This window comes from Oncorhynchus mykiss, chromosome 3 (genome assembly GCF_057628025.1).
Source record: "Oncorhynchus mykiss isolate SJ-2025 chromosome 3, ASM5762802v1, whole genome shotgun sequence".
Lineage (NCBI taxonomy): Eukaryota > Metazoa > Chordata > Actinopteri > Salmoniformes > Salmonidae > Oncorhynchus > Oncorhynchus mykiss.
Genome location: NC_143024.1, coordinates 46,470,675 through 46,490,543, shown reverse-complemented (window position 1 = coordinate 46,490,543; position 19,869 = coordinate 46,470,675). Strand labels below are relative to the sequence as shown.

Below are 19,869 nucleotides of genomic sequence, written 5' to 3'. Positions count from 1 at the left end.
CAAATGTATTGTTAACAAACTATAGTTTTGGCAAGTCGGTTAGGACATCTACTTTGTGCATGACAAGTAATTTTCCCAACAACTGTTTACAGACATATTATTTCACTTATAATTCACTGTATCACAATTCCAGTGGGTCAAAAGTTAATGTACACTAAGTTGACTGTGCCTTTAAACAGCTTGGAAAATTCCAGAAAATGATGTCATGGCTTTAAAAACTTCTGATAGGCTAATTGACATCATTTGAGTCAATTGGAGGTGTACCTGTGGATGTATTTCAAGGCCTACCTTCAAACTCAGTGCCTCTTTGCTTGACATCATGGGAAAATCAAAAGAAATCAGACAAGACCTCAGAAAAACAATTGTAGACCTCCACACCTCCATACAAAAGTATAAACACCATGGGACCACGCAGTGTATTTGTACCGCTCAGGAAGGAGACGCCTTCTGTATCCCAGAGAAGAACGTACTTTGGTGCGAAAACTGCAAATCAATCCCAGAATAACAGCAAAGGACCTTGTGAAGACGCTGGAGGAAACAGGTACAAAAGTATCTATATCCACAGTAAAACGAGTCCTATATCGACATAACCTGAAAAGCCGCTCAGCAAGGAAGAAAGCCACTGCTCCAAAACCGCCATAAAAAAGCCAGACTACGGCACATGGGGACAAAGATTGTACTTTTTGGAGAAATGTCCTCTGGTCCGATGAATTCACCCAACTTATTGTGGGAAGCATGGGAAAGGCTCCCCGAAACGTTTGACTCAAGTTAAACAATTTAAAGGCATTGCTACCAAATACTAATTGAGTGTATGTAAACTTCTGACCCACTGAGAATGTGATGAAAGAAATAAAAGCTGAAATAAACCATTCACTCTACTATTATTCTGACATTTCACATTCTTAAAATGACCTAAAACAGGGAAGTTTAACTCTGATTCAATATCAGGAATTGTGAAAACCTGAGTTTAAATGTATTTGGCTAAGGTGTATGTAAACTTCCGACTTCAACTGTACCTCTACTGGAATATCATCCAGCCCTGGTGTTTTTCCTGACTGAAAATATTTTATTGCCTCAGAAAGTTCCTCTTCTGTAACTTGGCCTTCACACAGGTCTTTCTGTAAAATGTGTACATTTTACATAATTTGTATTATTATTATAGAAATCCTAACAGTTAACGTCATTCAGTGGAAATGGAGGAGACAGAAAAGAAAACATTTGCTTAAAATATTTGCTTCCGCTTTCAAAATATCATTTGGTGAATCATGGATGACTCCATTTGTAACGAGTTTCTGTAAATTATTTTTGGTAGCATTTCTCTGTTGAAGATTCAAGAAAAATTGTGTAAATGTTTCACAATTTTCCATCCAATTCGCTATAAATTTTTGTAATACATTACACTTGATTGTTCTAACCTATTTTGTGCCTCTATAGTACAGTTTCCATTACCTTCTACCTGCGCTGTTACTTCCTCTATTTCCCTTTGACCTAAACTGCTTTTGTTTTAATGATGAGTATTGTATTGAATGGCCTCTAAAAGTATATTTAAAAGTGTCCCATACAATAAGGGAACTCCTGTACCTATGAGGTGCAAAAAATGTATGAATTCCTTTGTCTTCTCTAAGAACAAATTGTGATCCAATAGGGCTTGACAAAATGTCCAATATCCCCGTCCACGTGGAAATTCTGTAAGAGTTATAAGGAGGCCAATTAGATGGCGGTCCGATTGCAACACTTTTTAAAAACTTTGATGCCAGCAGGAAGCCTCCTCCATGTATATCTCACTAGGTCAGGGGTTTTCAACCTCCATATATCCACTAGTTCTAATGCATCCATGATCTTCGTGGTTTCCTTAAGTGCTTGAGGGGGATAGTTTGTCGTGCGATTTCCTTTACGATCCATTGAGGTACTTAAAACCGTATTATAATCTCCCACCATAATAATGATTCATTCGTTGCTTGTGATCTCAATTATTATATACATTTTCAAAGAAGTGTGGATAGCTAAGCCATTCCAATTATAACTGGCTACACTTATTTCCCCACTTACCATAATGATACAATTATACTTATCACAACCAATGTCTGTAAACTTACCATTTAAAAAGCACCATGATGATTGTGTGTCAATATACAGTGGGGGAAAAAAGTATTTAGTCAGCCACCAATTTTGCAAGTTCTCCCACTTAAAAAGATGAGAGAGGCCTTTCAATTTTCATAGGTACACTTCAACTATGACAGACAAAATTTGATTTTTTTCTTCCAGAAAATCACATTGTAAGATTTTTTATGAATTTATTTGCAAATTATGGTGGAAATATTTGGTCACCTACAAACAAGCAAGATTTCTGGCTCTCACAGACCTGTAACTTCTTCTTTAAGAGGCTCCTCTGTCCTCCACTCGTTACCTGTATTAATGGCACCTGTTTGAACTTGTTATCAGTATAAAAGACACCTGTCCACAACCTCAAACAGTCACGCTCCAAACTCCACTATGGCCAAGACCAAAGAGCTGTCAAAGGACACCAGAAACAAAATTGTAGACCTGTACCAGGCTGGGAAGACTGAATCTGCAATAGGTAAGCAGCTTGGTTTGAAGAAATCAACTGTGGGAGCAATTATTAGGAAATGGAACACATACAAGACCACTGATAATCTCCCTCGATCTGGGGCTCCACGCAAGATCTCACCCCGTGGGGTCAAAATGATCACAAGAACGGTGAGCAAAAACGTGGCTCGGTCTTTCAGCATGACAATGATCCCAAACACACCGCCCGGGCAACGAATGAGTGGCTTCGTAAGAAGCATTTCAAGGTCCTGGAGTGGCCTAGCCAGTCTCCAGATCTCAACCCCATAGAAAATCTTTGGAGGGAGTTGAAAGTCCGTGTTGCCCAGCAACAGCCCCAAAACATCACTGCTCTAGAGGAGATCTACATAGAGGAATGGGCCAAAGTACCAGCAACAGTGTGTGAAAACCTTGTGAAGACTTACAGAAAACGTTTGACCTCTGTCATTGCCAACAAAGGGTATATAACAAAGTATTGAGATAAACTTTTGTTATTGACCAAATACTTATTTTCAACCATAATCTGCAAATAAATTCATTAAAAATCCTACAATGTGATTTTCTGGATTTTCTTCCCTCATTTTGTCTGTAATAGTTGAAGTGTACCTATGATGAAAATTACAGGCCTCTCTCATCTTTTTAAGTGGGAGAACTTGCACAATTGGTGGCTGACTAAATACTTTTTTGCCCCACTGTAGCTGTACCATAATAATTTGCACTGTTAAGCATACTGTAGCTGCATCTTTGTAAACCCCAAATTGTCCTAATATTCCACCCACTAAAACCTTCCCCCATATCTAGATCTGTTGTCACTAAGACCATCAGACCATCTCCCTGACTCATGACGTGCCCTAAGGCAAACACTTGGCCACCAATTGCCTTTGGCCAGAGGGAAATGAGGGCAGTCCCATGATAACATAAATATCTATGAGGGTGCTTTTTAAGAGAACTAACTAAATAACACACGGGAAAACAGTCCCCAAAAAATAGTAACAATAATAGATCATATTAATAGAAATAATAACCGCACAATCTTATAAATGCATGCTCAAATTTAGAAAGTCCTAGCAAAGGCTATAAGCATGTCAGCCCAGCCTGCTTAGTTCACTGGATACAATTGTATGTGAACCCTTTAGAATTGCCTGGATTTCTGCATAATTTGGTCATAAAATTTCATCTGATCTTCATCTAAGTCACAATAATAGACCAACACATTCTGCGTAAACTAATAACACAAATATAATTATTAATGTCTTTATTGAACACACCATGCAAACATTGACAGTGCAGGATGGAAAAGTATTTGAACTCTTGGATTTAATAAAAGGTTGACCATCCTTTGGCAGCAATAACCTCAACCAAACGTTTTCTATAGTTGCGGATCAGACCTGGACAACAGTCAGGAGGAATTTTGGACCATTCCTCTTTACAAAACTGTTTCAATTCAGCAATATTCTTGGGATATCTGGTGTGAACTGCTCTCCTGAGGTCATGCCACAGCATCTCAAATCGGGTTGAGTTCAGGACTGACTGGGCCACTCCAGAAGGCGTATTTTCTTCTGTTCAAGCCATTCTGTTGCTGATTTACTTCTGTCTTTTGGGTTGTTGTGCTGTAGCATCACCAAACTTCTGTTGAGCTTAAATTGGTGGACAGACAGCCTTACATTCTCCTGCAAAATGTCTTGATAAAACTTGGGAATTAATTTTTCTGTCGATGATTGCAAGCTGTCAAGGCCCTGAGGCAGCCCCAAACCATGATGCTCCCTCCACCATAGTTTAAAGTTGGGATGAGGTTTTGATGTGCTGTGCCCTTTTTTTCTCCACAGTGTTGTGTGTTCCTTCCAAACAACACAACTTTAGTTTCATCTGTCCACAAAATATTTTGCCAGTTGCGCTGTGGAACATCCAGGTGCTCTTTTGCAAACTTCAGATTTTTGTTTTGGACAGCAGTGTTTTTTTTGGACAGCAATGGATTCTTTATTCTTGTTTAGTGTTTTACGCATTCTAGACTCGTCAACAGAGATGATAGAATCTTCCAGAGATTTCTGTAAGTCTTTAGCTGACACTCTAGGATTCCTCTTAACCTCACTGAGCATTCTGCGCTGTGCTCTTACAGTCATCTTTGCAGGACAGCCACTCGTAGGGTGAGTAGCAACAGTGCTGAAATTTCTCCATTTATAGACAACTTGTCTTACTGTGGACTGACTTTTAGAGATACTTTTGAAACCCTTTCCAGCTTTATGCAAGGCAACAATTCTTAATCTTAGGTCTTCTGAGATTTATTTTGTTTGAGGCATGGTTCACATCAGGCAATGCTTCTTGTGAATAGCAATTTTGTGAGTGTATTTTTATGGGGCAGGGCAACTCTAACCAAAATCTCTCACATACTTTCCCCAACCTATACTGTGAATGTTTAAATTATGTATTCAATATAGACAAGAAAAATACAATCATTTGTGTTATTAGTTTAAGCACACTGTGTGTCTATTGTTGTGATTTAGATGAAGATCAGATCAAATTGTATGTCAAATTTATGCAGAAATTCTTTATGTCCATTACATGCAAGACATATTTCATGTAGTCCTCATTATATCATGTTTTATTCAGACCCAAAAAAAACGAAGGAAAAAGAAACAGATTCTAACGGCCGCTAAATAAAAACGTATCTTAGGCATCAAACTACTCATAAATGAATACACAACTTATAATTGACTCTGACACAGCCATAGCATGATAGCCAAGAATACATGCAGTACTGAGAATCCAGAACGAGTAAACCTGTAAAACCAACCCTCCATACACATTTGGATTTTTATTCCAGTGTTGTTGCTCTATCACCTCGGCTGTTCACATCTAGGCCTATATCATTAGGATCAATAAAAGGGAGCATAAATATAAATATTTAATATACCTCTCGCTTAGAGAAGTGCTTCCATAAGCCAGTGGTGTTAGTTCTACCGTTAACTTTAATCAGTTTTTCTGCAACCATAATAAATACAAATGGCCATCAATGGAAAATGTAGCTACATAGGTGTATATGCTGGGAGTGTGTATATGTGTACAGGTATGCTTTATAAACAGGTGTATGTCGAGAGCGTGTGCTGCTTTGTGACAGGTACCTTGTGAAAGATGCGTGCTGGGGCCATTTCGGCTCCGTTGAGTGTTTTTAGAAGGAACATCGGCCAGGAGGATGCGTTCAGACGGAAGCCTGTGGGAGAAGTACAGACGCTTTCAAAAAAACTCTCACCCATACACAGTAGACGAGACCCTTCATTAATGTGCATGGGATGGGGCCATAGACATCTTTTGATATTAGCTGACACCTAGTGGACATTTAGAGAATTGCACCAACTCACACTATTACACACAGGTGTATGTACTTGTATTTATTTTATTTTTTTAACCTTTATTTAACTAGGCAAGTCAGTTAAGAACAAATTCTTATTTACATTGACGGCCTACAACAGCCAAACCCGGACAACGCTGGGCCAATTGTGCGCCGCCCTATGGGACTCCCAATCACGGCCGGTTGTGATACAGCCTGGAAACAAAATACAGCCTAGAATACAGCCAAGAAAACAAATTGACGCAAATGGGCCGATAACAGTGAGGGACTTACATTAATTTGTCCAATAATAAATTCTCGTTTTCAATACAAAAATATTTTCCGTTGCACGTTTTGCTACAGTGTGCACTAATTATTAATAGACCGCAGTATATGTCAGTCTGGTGTAAATCTAACTGAGGAAGGTAAGTATCACTGTGTGATCGCAAACAATTTAATGATCCAAGATTTAAAAAATAATAGGGCACATCATATCCATAATGGGTATGTAGTATCGGAGTGTGTGAAAATGTGTTTCTCTCTCCTCCTCACCCAATGGCGGCTGCAGCATGCCTGCGTTCTTCTCGCAGTTACCGATAGGCTGGATCTCTGACGAGTCCACCAGGCGCCAGAAGTCGTTCTTGTTATCGGAGCCATCGAGGCGCAGGCGCAGCCGCGATCCAGTCAGGCCCACCACCGTAGCAATGCAGGTGGACGTTGTATTCCGAGGGTCCTGCGCCTCCAGCTTCATGCCCGCCTTGAACTCATTCACTGGAGGTGTTGCGCCCTGTAGAGGTAGGGGAAGGTCAGAGGCATGCAATGATGCTGGACAGATTCCACATGCTAAGATAGGAACACAGCATCAAGCAAGACTATGTATCGAAGGTGAGTTGAACTCACTCTGTGGTGACGAGGTAGCCCTGCACGCAACTTGAAATCAGTGTCACCCCTCGACCCAAGAGGGAATTTCTTCTTAGCCTAATGGTTCCCTAAAAAAAATCCCGCCACTTAGCAAATTTCAGGTCTTGTAAGTGGAAATTTGAGCATTCTGTGCAACTTGCACACGTTTACTGTGAACACTGGCTGTACCCGCTTTAATTATAGTTTTAGTCAGTGGCCAAGCAGGCTATTAGGGCATAATATAGGCCTATCAAAAAGGCCTACAAACAAAACCAATGGAGCAAATGCATCCCATAACATTTTCACATGAAAGAGCTAACGATTTATATTATATACACTACGGTTCAAAAGTTTGGGGTCACTTAGAAATGTCCTTGTTTTTGAAAGAAAAGCTAATTTTTTGTCCATTAAAATAACATCAAAATGATCAGAAATACAGTGTAGACAATGTTAATGTTGTAAATTACTATTGTAACTGGAAACAGCAGATTTCTTTTGGAATATCTACATAGGCCCATTATCAGTAAGAGGAGCTGCCTAGAAGGCCAGCATCCCGGAGTCGCCTCTTCACTGTTGACGTTCAGACTGTTGTTTTGCGGGTGCTATTTAATGAAGCTGCCAGTTGAGGACTTGTGAGGCGTCTGTTTTTCAAACTAGACACTCTAATGTACTTATCCTCTTGCTCAGTTGTGCACCAGGGCCTCCCACTCCAATTTATATTCTAGTTAGAGCCAGTTTGCCAGTATGAGATCTTCCGTTTTTTGGCAATTTCTCTCATGGAATAGCCTTCATTTCTCAGAACAAGAATAGACTGACAAGTTTCAGAAGAAAGCCTTTGTTGCTGGCCATTTTGAGCCTGAAATCGAACCCACAAATGCTAATGCTCCAGATAAACAACTAGTGTAACGAAGGCCAGCTGTATTGCTTCTTTAATCAGAAAAACAGTTTTCAGCTGTGCTAACATAATTGCAAAAGGATTTTCTAATGATGAATTAGCCTTTTAAAATTATAAACATGGAATAGCTAACACAACGTGCCATTGGAACACAGAAGTGATGGTTGTTGATAATGGGTCTCATCGACATGGGCGTACAGTTCCATAAAAAATTAATTCAGCCGTTCCCAGCTACAATAGTCATTTACAACATTAACAATGTCTACCCTGTATTTCGGATCAATTTGATGTTATTTTAATGGACAAAAAATGAGCTATTCTTTCAAAAACAGAGACATTTCTAAGTGACGTCAAACTTTTGAACGGTACACACACACATATATATATATATATATATATATACACACATAGATACACAGATAAAGTTGAAGTCGGAAGTTTACATACACCTTAGCCAAATACATTTAAACTCAGTTTTTCACAATTCCTAATATTGACTCTGAGTAAAAATTCCCTGTTTTATGTCAGTTAGGATCACCACTTTATTTTAAGAATGTGAAATGTCAGAATAATAGTAGAGAGAATGATTCATTTCAGCTTTTATTTCTTTCATCACATTTCCAGTGGGTCAGAAGTTTACATACACTCAATTAGTATTTGGTAACATTGCCTTTAAATTGTTTAACTTGGGTCAAACGTTTTGGGTAGCCTTCCACAAGCTTCCCACAATAAGTTGGGTACATTTTGGCCCATTCCTCCTGACAGAGCTGGTGTAACTGAGTCACGTTTGTAGGCCTCCTTGCTCACACATGCTTTTTCAGTTCTGCCCACAGATTTTCTATGGGATTGAGGTCAGGGCTTTGTGATGGCCACTCCAATACCTTGACATGGTTGTCCTTAAGCCATTTTGTCACAACTTTGGAAGTATGCTTGGGGTCATTGTCCATTTGGAAGACCCATTTGCGACCAAGCTTTAACTTCCTGACTGATGTCTTGAGATGTTGTTTCAATATAGCCACATAATTTTCCTCTGTCATGATGCCATCTATTTTGTGAAGTGCACCAGTCCCTCCAGCAGCAAAGCACCCCCAACAACATGATGCTGCTAGCCCCGTGTTTCACGGTTGGGATGGTGTTTTTCGGCTTGCAAGCCCCCCCCCCCCCCCTTTCCTCCAAACATAACGATGGTCATTATGGCAAAACAGATCTTTTTCCCCATGTGCAGTTGCAAACCGTAGTCTGGCTCTGATCGGCCTTTCAGGTTCTGTCGATATAGGACTCGTTTTACTGTGGATGTGAATGTAAACATCTGACTTCAACTGCATATGTAGCTCTGGAAACCAACGTCTTAACCAATGTTCCCTCTAAGCTGCTTGGCTGCACAACACAAGGACTGCTGCACTGATGAATTGCCAGGCAGTGCAGAGATACAAAAATAGCTAATTTATCAGCCATGAGGGGTGTTTGCTTCCTACAAGAGCAGGATATCTGTATATTTCTAGTCCTCTTTGAAAAGTGGGTCAGTGTTGTATTTTGAGACAGGCTTGAATATGCAAAGTAGCCTGCATTTTTGTCTGATTCTCTGTACGGTAATAATAATGAATGTTATTTTGTAAAGTGGTTTCTTCCATCAAACAACACAATGTTCAGTCACTTATTTGAACCATGCTGTTTAGGCTACAAACCATTTATTATTTGGTGACTTGAGCTTTTGGACAGGTATAAAATCTGTCTGACTTGTCTGAAGGACAAGTTGCTAAAAGGTTAATGTCAAGCCCTGCATAATGTTTAATGACTGTAGTGTGTGTATGTATATATACAGTGGGTAGAACAAGTATTTGATACACTGCCGATTTTGCAGGTTTTCCTACTTACAAAGCATGTAGAGGTCTGTAATTATTATCATAGGTACACTTCAACTGTGAGAGACGGAATCTTTTAAAAAATCCAGAAAATCACATTGTATGATTTTTAAGTAATGAATTTGCATTTTATTGCATGACATAAGTATTTGATACATCAGAAAAGCATAACTTAATATTTGGTACAGAAACCTTTGTTTCCAATTCCAGAGATCATACGTTTCCTGTAGTTCTTGACCAGGTTTGCACACACTGCAGGAGGGATTTTGGCCCAATCCTCCATACAGACCTTCTCCAGATCCTTCAGGTTTCGGGGCTGTAGCTGGGCAATACAGACTTTAACCTCCCTCAAAAGATTTTCAATTGGGTTGAGGTCTGGAGACTGGCTAGGCCACTCTAGGACCTTGAGATGCTTCTTACGGAGCCACTCCTTAGTTGCCCTGGCTGTGTGTTTTGGGTCGTTGTCATGCTGGAAGACCCAGCCACAACCCATCTTCAATACTCTTACTGAGGGAAGGAGGTTGTTGGCCAAGATCTCACGATACATGCCCCCATCCATCCTCCCCTCAATACGGTGCAGTCGTACCTGTCCCCTTTGCAGAAAAGCATCCCCAAAGAATGATGTTTCCACCTCCATGCTTCACGGTTGGGATTGTGTTTTGGGGTTGTACTCATCCTTCTTCTTCCTCAAAACACGGCGAGTGGAGTTTAGACCAAAAAGCTCTATTTTTGTCTCATCAGACCACATGACCTTCTCCCATTCCTCCTCTGGATCATCCAGATGGTCATTGGCAAACTTCAGACGGGCCTGAACATGTGCTGGCTTGAGCAGGGGGACCTTGCGTGCGCTGCAGGATTTTAATCCATGACGGCGTAGTGTGTTACTAATGGTTTTCTTTGAGACTGTGGTCCCAGCTCTCTTCAGGTCATTGACCAGGTCCTGCTGTGTAGTTCTGGGCTGATCCCTCACCTTCCTCATGATCATTGATGCCCCACGAGGTGAGATCTTGCATGGAGCCCCAGACCGAGGGTGATTGACCGTCATCTTGAACTTCTTCCATTTTCTAATAATTGCGACAATAGTTGTTGCCTTCTCACCAAGCTGCTTGCCTATTGTCCTGTAGCCCATCCCAGCCTTGTGCAGGTCTACAATTGTATCCCTGATGTCCTTACACAGCTATCTGGTCTTGGCCATTGTGGAGAGGTTGGAGTCTGTTTGATTGAGTGTGTGGACAGGTGTCTTTTATACAGGTAACGAGTTCAAACAGGTGCAGTTAATACAGGTAACTGGAGAACAGGAGGGCTTCTCTTGGTACTAGGGGGCAGTATTTTCATTTTTGGAGAAAAAAACGTTCCCGTTTTAAACGGGATATTTTGTCAGGAAAAGATGCTAGAATATGGATAGAAAACACTCTAACGTTTCCAAAACTGTAAAGATATTGTCTGTGAGTATAACAGAACTGATGTTGCAGGCGAAAGCCTGAGAAAAATCCAATCCGGAAGTGCCCCAGGTTTTCAAAGCGCTGCGTTCCAATGACTCCCTATTCAGCTGTGAATGTACCATCAACGAGCTTACGCTTTCTACGTATTCCCCAAGGTGTCTACAGCATTGTGACGTAGTTTTATGCATTTCTGTTGAAGAATAGCCGTAGGCGGCCACATTGCGTAAGTGGTCACATGGTGGTTCCGAGAGAGATTCTCGAGGTTAAAGAAAAACTAACAGGTCTGTGAGAACCGGAATTCTTACTGGTTGGTAGGTGATCAAATACGTATGTCATGCAATAAAATGCTAATTAAATACTTTAAAATCATACAATGTGATTTTCTGGATTTTTGTTTTAGATTCCGTCTCTCACAGTTGAAGTGTACTACCTATGGTAAACATTTCGGAAGTTGACATACACTTAGGTTGGAGTCATTAAAACAAATTTTTCAACCACTCCACAAATTTCTTGTTTACAAAGTATGGTTTTGGCAAGTTGGTTAGGACATCTACTTTGTGCATGACAAGTAATTTTTCTAACAATTGTTTAGACAGATTATTTAACTTATAATTCACTGTATCACAATTCCAGTGGGTCAGAAGTTTAAATACACTAAGTTGGTTGTGCCTTTAATTCTTACGGCTGAAATCCCGCTAACGGGATCGATATGACAACAACCAGTGAAAGTGCAGGGCGCTAAATTCAAACAACAGAAATCTCATAATTAAAATTCCTCAAACAAACAAGTATTTCACAACATTTTAAAGATAAACCTGTTGTTAATCCCACCACAGTGTCTGATTTCAAAAAGGCTTTAAGACGAAAGCACAACAAACGATTATGTTAGATCAGTACCTAGTCACAGAAAAACACAGCCATTTTTCCAGCCAAAGAGAGGAGTCACAAAAAGCAGAAATAGAGATAAAATGAATCACTAACCTAACATGTATGTTTTGTTCGATAAAGTTCATATTTATATCCAAAAGGCCCGTTATGTTCAGCAATGTTTTGCTTCCAAAACATCCAGTGATTTTGCAGAGAGCCACATCAATTTACAGAAATACTCCAAATAAACATTGCTAAAAGATACAAGTGTTATGCATGGAACTTTCGATAAACTTCTCCTTAATGCAACCGCTGCGTCAGATTTTAAAAAAACTTTACGGAAAAAGCACACCATGCAATAATCTGAGTACGGCGCTCAGACACAAAAATACAAGCCATACAGATACTCGCCATGTTGTTGAGTCAACAGAAGTCAGAAATAGCATTATAAATATTCACTTACCTTTGATGATCTTCATCAGAATGCACTCCCAGGAATCCCAGTTACACAATAAATGTGTGTTTTGTTCGATAAAGTCCATCATTTATGTCCAAATAGCTCCTTTTTGTTTGCGCGTGTCGTTCACAAATCCAAATTCACGACGCAAAGGTCAGACGAAAAGTCAAAAAGTTCCGTTACAGTTTGTAGAAACATGTCAAACGTGAGTGTTTTCCATCCAAATCTACTAACAATATGCATATCTTAGCTTCTGGGCCTGAGTAGCAGGCAGTTTACTCTGGGTACTATATTAATCCAGGCTACTCAAAACTGCACCCCAGCCATAAGAAGTTAAACAGCTTGGAAAATTCCAGAAAATTATGTCATGACTTTAGAGCTTCTGATAGGCTAATTGACATCATTTGAGTCAATTGGAGGTGTACCTGTGGATGTATTTCAAGGCCCACCTTCAAACTCAGTGCCTCTTTGCTTGACATCATGGGAAAATCAAAAGAAATTAGCCAAGACATCAGAAAAAAATTGTAGACCTCGAAAAGTCTGGTTCATCCTTGGGATCAATTTCCACATGCCTGAAGGTACCACGTTCATCTGTACAAACAATAGTACGAAAGTATAAACTCCATGGGACCACGCAGTCGTCATATCGCTCAGGAAGGAGACTTCTGTACCCCAGAGATGAACATACTTTGGTGTGAAAACTGCAAATCAATCCCAGAACAACAGCAAAGGACCTTGTGAAGATGCGGGAGGAAACAAGTACAAAAGTATCTATAGTCACAGTAAAACAAGTCCTATATCGACATAACCTGAAAGGCCACTCAGCAAGGAAGAAAGCCACTGCTCCAAAACTGCCATAAAAAAAAACAGACTACGGTTTGCAACTGCACATGGGGACAAAGATCGTACTTTTTGGAGAAATGTCCTCTGGTCTGATGAAACAAGAATAGAACTGTTTGGCCATAATGAACATAGTTATGTTTGCAGGAAAAAGGGGGAGGCTTGCAAGCCGAAAAACACCATCCCAACTGTGAAGCACAGGGGTGGCTGCATCATGTTGTTGGCGGTGCTTTGCTGCTGGAGGAACTGGTGCACTTCACAAAATAGATGGCATTCATGAGAAAAGGATAATTACATAGCTATATTGAAGCAACATATCAAGACATCAGTAAAGAAGTTAAAGCTTGGTGGCAAATGTGTCTTCCAAATGGACAATGACCCCAAGCATACTTCCAAAGTTGTGACAAAATGGCTTAAGGACAACCATGTCAAGGTATTGGAGTGGCCATCACAAAGCCCTGACCTCAATCCCATAGAAAATCTGTGGGCAGAACTGAAAAAGCATGTGTGAGCAAGGAGGCCTACAAACGTGACTCAGTTACACCAGCTCTGGCAGGAGGAATGTGCCAAAATGCACCCAACTTATTGTGGGAAGCTTGTGGAAGGCTACCTGAAACGTTTGAAACAAGTTAAACAATTTGAAGGCAGTGCTACCAAATACTAATTGAGTGTATGTAAACTTCTGACCCACTGGGAATGTGATGAAAGAAATAAAAGCTGAAATAAATCACTCTAGTATTATTCTGACATTTCACATTCTTAAAATAAAGTAGTGATCCTAACTGACCTAAGCCAGAGATTAAGGATTAAATGTCAGGAATTGTGAAAAACTGAGTTTAAATGTATTTGGCTAAGGTGTATGTAAACCTTTGACTTCAAATGTAGATGCTGCTCATTGTCACTGGTGAGACTTTAGCTGCCAGGGTTAACTTCTATCTCATATTGCTTGTTGGTCATAATTCCTACAAACTCTGTAAATGCCATGGCTTAGAATCATTTGGCTCTGAATCATTTCAGGAGCAGAAGTTTCACATAGGATAGTAGCATGCCCTGACATTTTGGTGAGGAGGATATACTGTAGTCTGATTAGGGGGGCTTACCTGTCTGAAGCAGTGTGCAGGTGCAGCACTAGCACCTGTTTCCTTCAGGTATTTGTCCCAACTGAAGTGACCTGTGGGACAGAAAAAGCACAATGGCTGCTTTTTGTTGTCTACCGTTATATGTTTTTGTGTGAATGTGTGTGGTTTTGGGGTTCAGTGCTAGTGGTATGTGCTATTGTTAAGGTGTTCCCATGCCTCCCAGCCGAAAACGTTCGGTGCATATATTATGACAACATTTTGGGACATGTTTGTTTTGTTTTGAACTTCGGTAAGGTTTCTTTTTTTCAGTTGATTGGACACACATTGTTTTCTTGAGGCAAGCTGAAGTCGGTAGCCGAAGTCAACGCCCCTTCGTTGGTCAACAGTAGGGATTCTTCAGTAAAGTCTTAAAGCACATTTTTCATTGAGAAAAACTGCACCAAACATCTTAGTTAGATGTAAAATTGCACGACTAAGATCTCCTCTGCAAAAACTTCCAAATTAATTACAGATTTCTTGAGTTATCTTAGATTAATTCTGACTATTTTGAGGAAGTGTATAGAGCTACGGCATCTCAAAATGGACAAACAGTACTATTACCAATTTCTTCTCATTTTTCAAGCAAATGTATTTTAAGGTAGAATGCTTAGCACACTGCCAGCTGAACTGAAGCATGCTGATGCCTTTAGAACAGTGTTATAAGCCAGGGGTTGGAACTGGTTCAGGGAACAGGCATTTTTTTTGTAGTCCCACAAAAAAAATTGAAGCTAAGCCCTCACTCAGAAACATATTCCAGTGTCTGCTTGCAAGCTGAAAATCTTTACCAGGGTATGTGTTTAGCCTACCTGCCCCTCCCCCACGGAAGCATAGGCTACTGTACTGACATTACAAGTGTGATTCAGAAGATGGGCAGAGATTTTTAACTAGCTAGAGAAGAACAGATTTGCTTTTTCCGATGCTAGTTAAGGATACTATAGGCCTAGTTATCACGTTCCATGTTAAATTTATTAACTACAAAAAGGTAAGACATGTTTTTAATTCTGGTGCCACTCTGCGTACACAAGCACCAGTTTGGGGCAGCAGGGTAGCCTAGTGGTTAGAGTGTTGGACTAGTAACCGTAAGGTTGTAAGTTCAAACCCCCGAGCTGACAAGGTACAAATCTGTCGTTCTGCCCCTGTTCCTAGGCCGTCATTGTAAATAAGAATTTGTTCTTAACTGACTTGCCTAGTTAAATAAAATAAAAAAAATATATTTTTTTTAACCTTTTATCTAGCTCAAGCTTGTTAGCTATATAGGTCAAAGGACAGTCAAAGTTCCTCTATAGAAGCCGCTCCTTCTAGGTATAATTCTGGGGACCCAGATAATGCATGTCATAAGATGCCCAGAGCTTCAAGCCTCCTCCTCAACCCTCTCTTGCTCTCTCTCGACCCCCAAAAAATTCAGTCGCAATAATTTAATGAGCTAAATGTAATTTAAAAAAAAGGTTGATTTAACAGGTTAAAAAGGAACAGAAAATATAAACCAATACTTCTTTGGGATTCGAACCGGTTCAGAACTTTATTTTGCTGGTCGGAATAGTGGAACAGAACGAACATAAATTGTGTTTCTGTTCAGAATGAAACAATTGGAAAATAATTTTGGTTCCAACCCCTGGTTATAACTGAATATGAATGTGTTTGATTCAGGATGTTGTTTTCATTCAGCAGTGATTCATCTGAGAAAGTTGGTGTGTGTGGTAATGTACCTCCTTGGTACTGCGATGGGACCCGGGAGGGACGGCCACTTCGGGCATGCTTGATCTGCCTGCCATCTTTCCACTCAATAGCTAGAGGAGAGAGCAGGGCACAACGTTTCAGAGACACCATTCAATTAATCAACTATCTATTCATAACTAGAATAAATTCACTTGATCTTTAGCAACTGTCATTGAGATGTGTGAGTCCAAACTATCACATCAGCATCTGAGACTTCTATACACACATTAAAGTATCCTAAATATAGGACCCTTCTTGAGCAGCATCATTATAAGATGTACATTATGCTTTTCAAATGGACAATTGCATTCCATTTCTTAACATGACATTACCTTTTTGTGGCACTGGCTTCCTCATGTCCAGTAATACTGACTAAGTTCAAGACACAATAGTCCACTCTCTAAAGAAGGGAAACGAGAGGGGGAAACAACATTGAAGTAAACACAAACCATTTGATACTTCCCCCTTCATGTTAGGTCAGAATTTAGGTCCAATTTGGACCTTTCTTCTACATTGTTGTGTTCAAGAAGCCAGTCTGATGTAGCCTATACTAGTGCTAGCCTGGTTAGCCTTTTAAGGGTGATTCCAGCATTATGGACATTACATTTGCACGCAAAATCAAAACTTTAATTTCTAACAGAATGGACAAACAAAATATAATATATGTGTATGTCTGTAGTACCTCTTACGGGAAGTGTATAATAACTGACTTCTAAATATTGTCATGTTGGAGAAATAAAGCAAAAATTACTGTTATGGATGTTAGAGTCTACGGTGTCCAATACATTTTTTATAATTTTGACCAACGGGTATTTTACTCCTCATAATCCATGAAAAGTTTATTGGAGTGCTTACTCTTGTATGTTGGCCAAGATTAGGGTGACTCAACGGAGGCTAGAGAAGAAATGTGGTCAAAAATCTGGAAAATAGCATTGCGTCAGCTAGGCTGGATGCTGTGCGAGAACTAAGGCAAACTGACAGGTTCACTGTTGAATTTATCTTTCTTCTCAAATCCAGAGGACATAAAACAATATAGGAGGTAAGATAGATATCGATTTTGAGACATGACATGTATACTGAACATAAATATAAATGCAACTTGTAAAGTGTTGGTCCCGTGTTTCATGAGCGTAAATAAAAGAACCCCAGAAATGATCCATACGCACAAAAAGCTTATTTCTCTAAAATGTAATGGACAAATTTGTTTATATCCCTGTTAGTGAGCATTTCTCCTTTGCCAAGATAATCCATCCACCTGACAGGTGTGGCATATCAAGAAGCTTGCAGTACGTCCAACCAGCCTCAACCGCAGGCCACGTGTATTCCGCCGTGTGGGTGAGCAGTTTACTGATGTCAAAGTTGTGAAACAGAGTGCCCCATGGTAGCGGTGAGGTTATGGTATGGGCAGGCATAAGCTACGGACAAAAAACACAATTGCATTTTATTGATGGCAATTTGAATAGACAGACTATTTTTGGTTCAGTGTAAAGAAATAAACTTATTTTTTTTTCAGTGGCGCCAAAGATTTAGCAGCAGTGTTGCGTCGCTGCTGATTACAAACACTGACAGTATGAAAATATGGATACCGCCCAACCTTAGGCCATGTCCATTACACCCCCCCCCCCCCACCCCCCATGAGCCCTTTCGAAAAGCCATGAAATACGACTTGACTGAAATATCTTTGAGACAGGTAGACCGTAAGGATAATTATGGATGTGTTTCATTTGGAAATTACTAACTTTATCTGTGGATGCTCAGGTTGACTTTCCCACGGATTCGCTCTTAACACTCTCCCCTTCTGTCGGCCAGGCAGGGGGTCGGTGTTGGAGGCAGACGACAGGGTACAACAAAGAGGTGGCCCCAGCTGTCAGCAGACCTCAGTCACCCACCCAAACACACTCAGGGCTCACTGTTGACACAGAAAACTCATCCCTGTTGGGGTATTGACAAAACAAGAGGATCCAGACTGAAGAAACAGAATGGGTAACATTATAGCCAATATAGGGTATTCATTTCAAGAGGTAACCATCTATTTTGGATCTTAAAAATGATCTGTGAATGAATTTAATTGAACCTTTATTTAACAAGGCAAGTCAGTTAAGAACAAATTCCTATTTACAATGACGACCAGGCTGGGGATGTCTGGCTGGCTATCCTTGACTTGAGGGGCTTTGGCCCCTAACCCTGAGCCTAGGTTAATTACCAGTTGGCTACGACACACAGGTGATTAGGTCAGACAAACACATGGCTGATATTATATTGGTCCTCAAAGTAGACTAGATTTGTTTAGCATCAAGACACAGCAGTCACAGCTACTCACAAATCCATTGTTTATAAAATGCATGCAGCCAGGACATTGAAATGAATAGCAGATAAAGGCAAATTGCCTAATTAATGCATATTTACAAAGTAGCCACGCTAATCACACCAACCATTTAAAGATATATCAATAACAATGTAACCTTGCAGCCCTACTGTTTTTTTTTATCCTAACTGGTTTAGATTATTCATACACACCAGCAGCAGTGCACCAGTAACTGTTTCAAGCTAGCAAACTAGGTAGCTACATCATTTCAGCTGGCAATCAAATAGACTTCTAAATTGAGCTAGCCTTAAACTCAGTTACTGTAAATTTGCATGGCTACCATTAGCGAAGTTTACATTGGGCTGACAAGTGGTCATAAATAACGGTTTCAAAGATGCAATACTAGGCTATATCGGTTTCAAAGACGCAATACTAGACTATAGCAATGGAGGAGACACAAAAACAAAACTCATAATATGCAATAAAAAAACCTTAAAAGATCATAAGTCTTCAGTTGGTTCTCTCAATAGAAGTGCGCCTTTTTCCTTGCGTCATGCGGATATCGACCAGCTCCCTCCTTTTCCCTTCCCAGAAAAAAATGACAGCGGAATTACCTACTAGGTACTAGGTAGGACAGACCAGCTCGCTTCTACGACCACAATTATAGACCACTATTATTGATAATGACCCAAGTCAATGCTGTACTAGCTATAAGGGAAATTAGCTACCATCATTAGTCCGTGTAATGGGACTAAAATACCGATTTTTAAGTTAGCCTAGCTAGCATAAGATATCAAGAATCCACACAAAAGCCAACACACGGGACTCTCCTCAGGGGCAAAAGCCAAGCAATTCATCATAGCTAGAAATTCAGCCAGCAAATATGTGCATTTAAGAGTGAGGATATGAAGCAGTACCTACCTCCAACCTAATAACATGGGCATGCTCGAACAACCGCTAGCTAGCTAGCTCCGTCAACACAGCATGCTAACGGTCAGACTTTATGTTAGCTATCTATCTATAGTTGGCTTGATTATAAATACATCAATAAATGCTAGATAAATTCCCGGCTAAAAAACGAATTTGGTAAAAAGAGGACAGCGTGTAAACAATATATTCGAGTCTGTTTACCTTGCTTTGAAATGTTTGTGTATTATTTTTATGTGGATTGAGCTAGTGGCTGTCCGCCATTTTTTTTCTCCTTCTTTAAATTTGTATTGGCGGATAGCAAATGTGAGGTGCAAATACACCGCCACCTACTGTACTGCAGTGTGAGATTTCTTCATCTTGTTCTGTGGGATATATCAGCGGTTGGCATCCAACGTTATGGTGCATTACCTCCACCTACTGTACTGGAGTGGGCCAGAGACAGGGAGAAACTGAATCCTACCTACCAGCCCCGTTGCTCTTAAAAAAAGATAACAAAATATTTAAGACTAAATCTAATGACATTCTACTCAATATACTCTTTAAACTAATTTAATGTATCCCTTTCTCCCTCATACTAGATCTCACCCTCTCTCTTTCCCCTGATACTGCCCACACTGTAGCAATACATAAAATAAAATAAAATAAAA

General features: G+C 40.0%; 1 protein-coding gene across 50 annotated transcripts in view; it reads right to left on the bottom strand.

Annotated features, from left to right (window-relative positions):
- LOC110519409 (polycomb protein SCMH1) overlaps positions 1-19,588 on the bottom strand; it is a 47,369-nt gene extending 27,781 nt beyond the window's left edge. For 4 of the 50 annotated variants that reach the window (XR_016494651.1, XR_016494655.1, XM_090229367.1 and 1 more), the window contains exons 1-9: positions 19,424-19,515; positions 18,784-18,876; positions 17,727-17,896; positions 16,320-16,387; positions 15,978-16,058; positions 14,254-14,324; positions 6,791-6,879; positions 6,443-6,677; positions 5,685-5,773 (exon numbers count right to left, since the gene is read on the bottom strand). Coding sequence is in view for 24 of the 50 variants with exons in the window: in XM_090229367.1 (XP_090085493.1) it covers positions 5,685-5,773; positions 6,443-6,641 (288 nt within the window). In the remaining 26 variants the exon portion in view is untranslated. Of the gene's footprint in view, positions 1-5,684; positions 5,774-6,442; positions 6,678-6,790; positions 6,880-14,253; positions 14,325-15,977; positions 16,059-16,319; positions 16,388-17,726; positions 17,920-18,783; positions 18,877-19,213 lie in introns of all 50 variants that reach the window. The other 46 variants (XR_016494648.1, XR_016494654.1, XM_090229366.1 and 43 more) reach the window with 22 other exon arrangements.
- Positions 19,589-19,869: the final 281 nt, after the last annotated feature.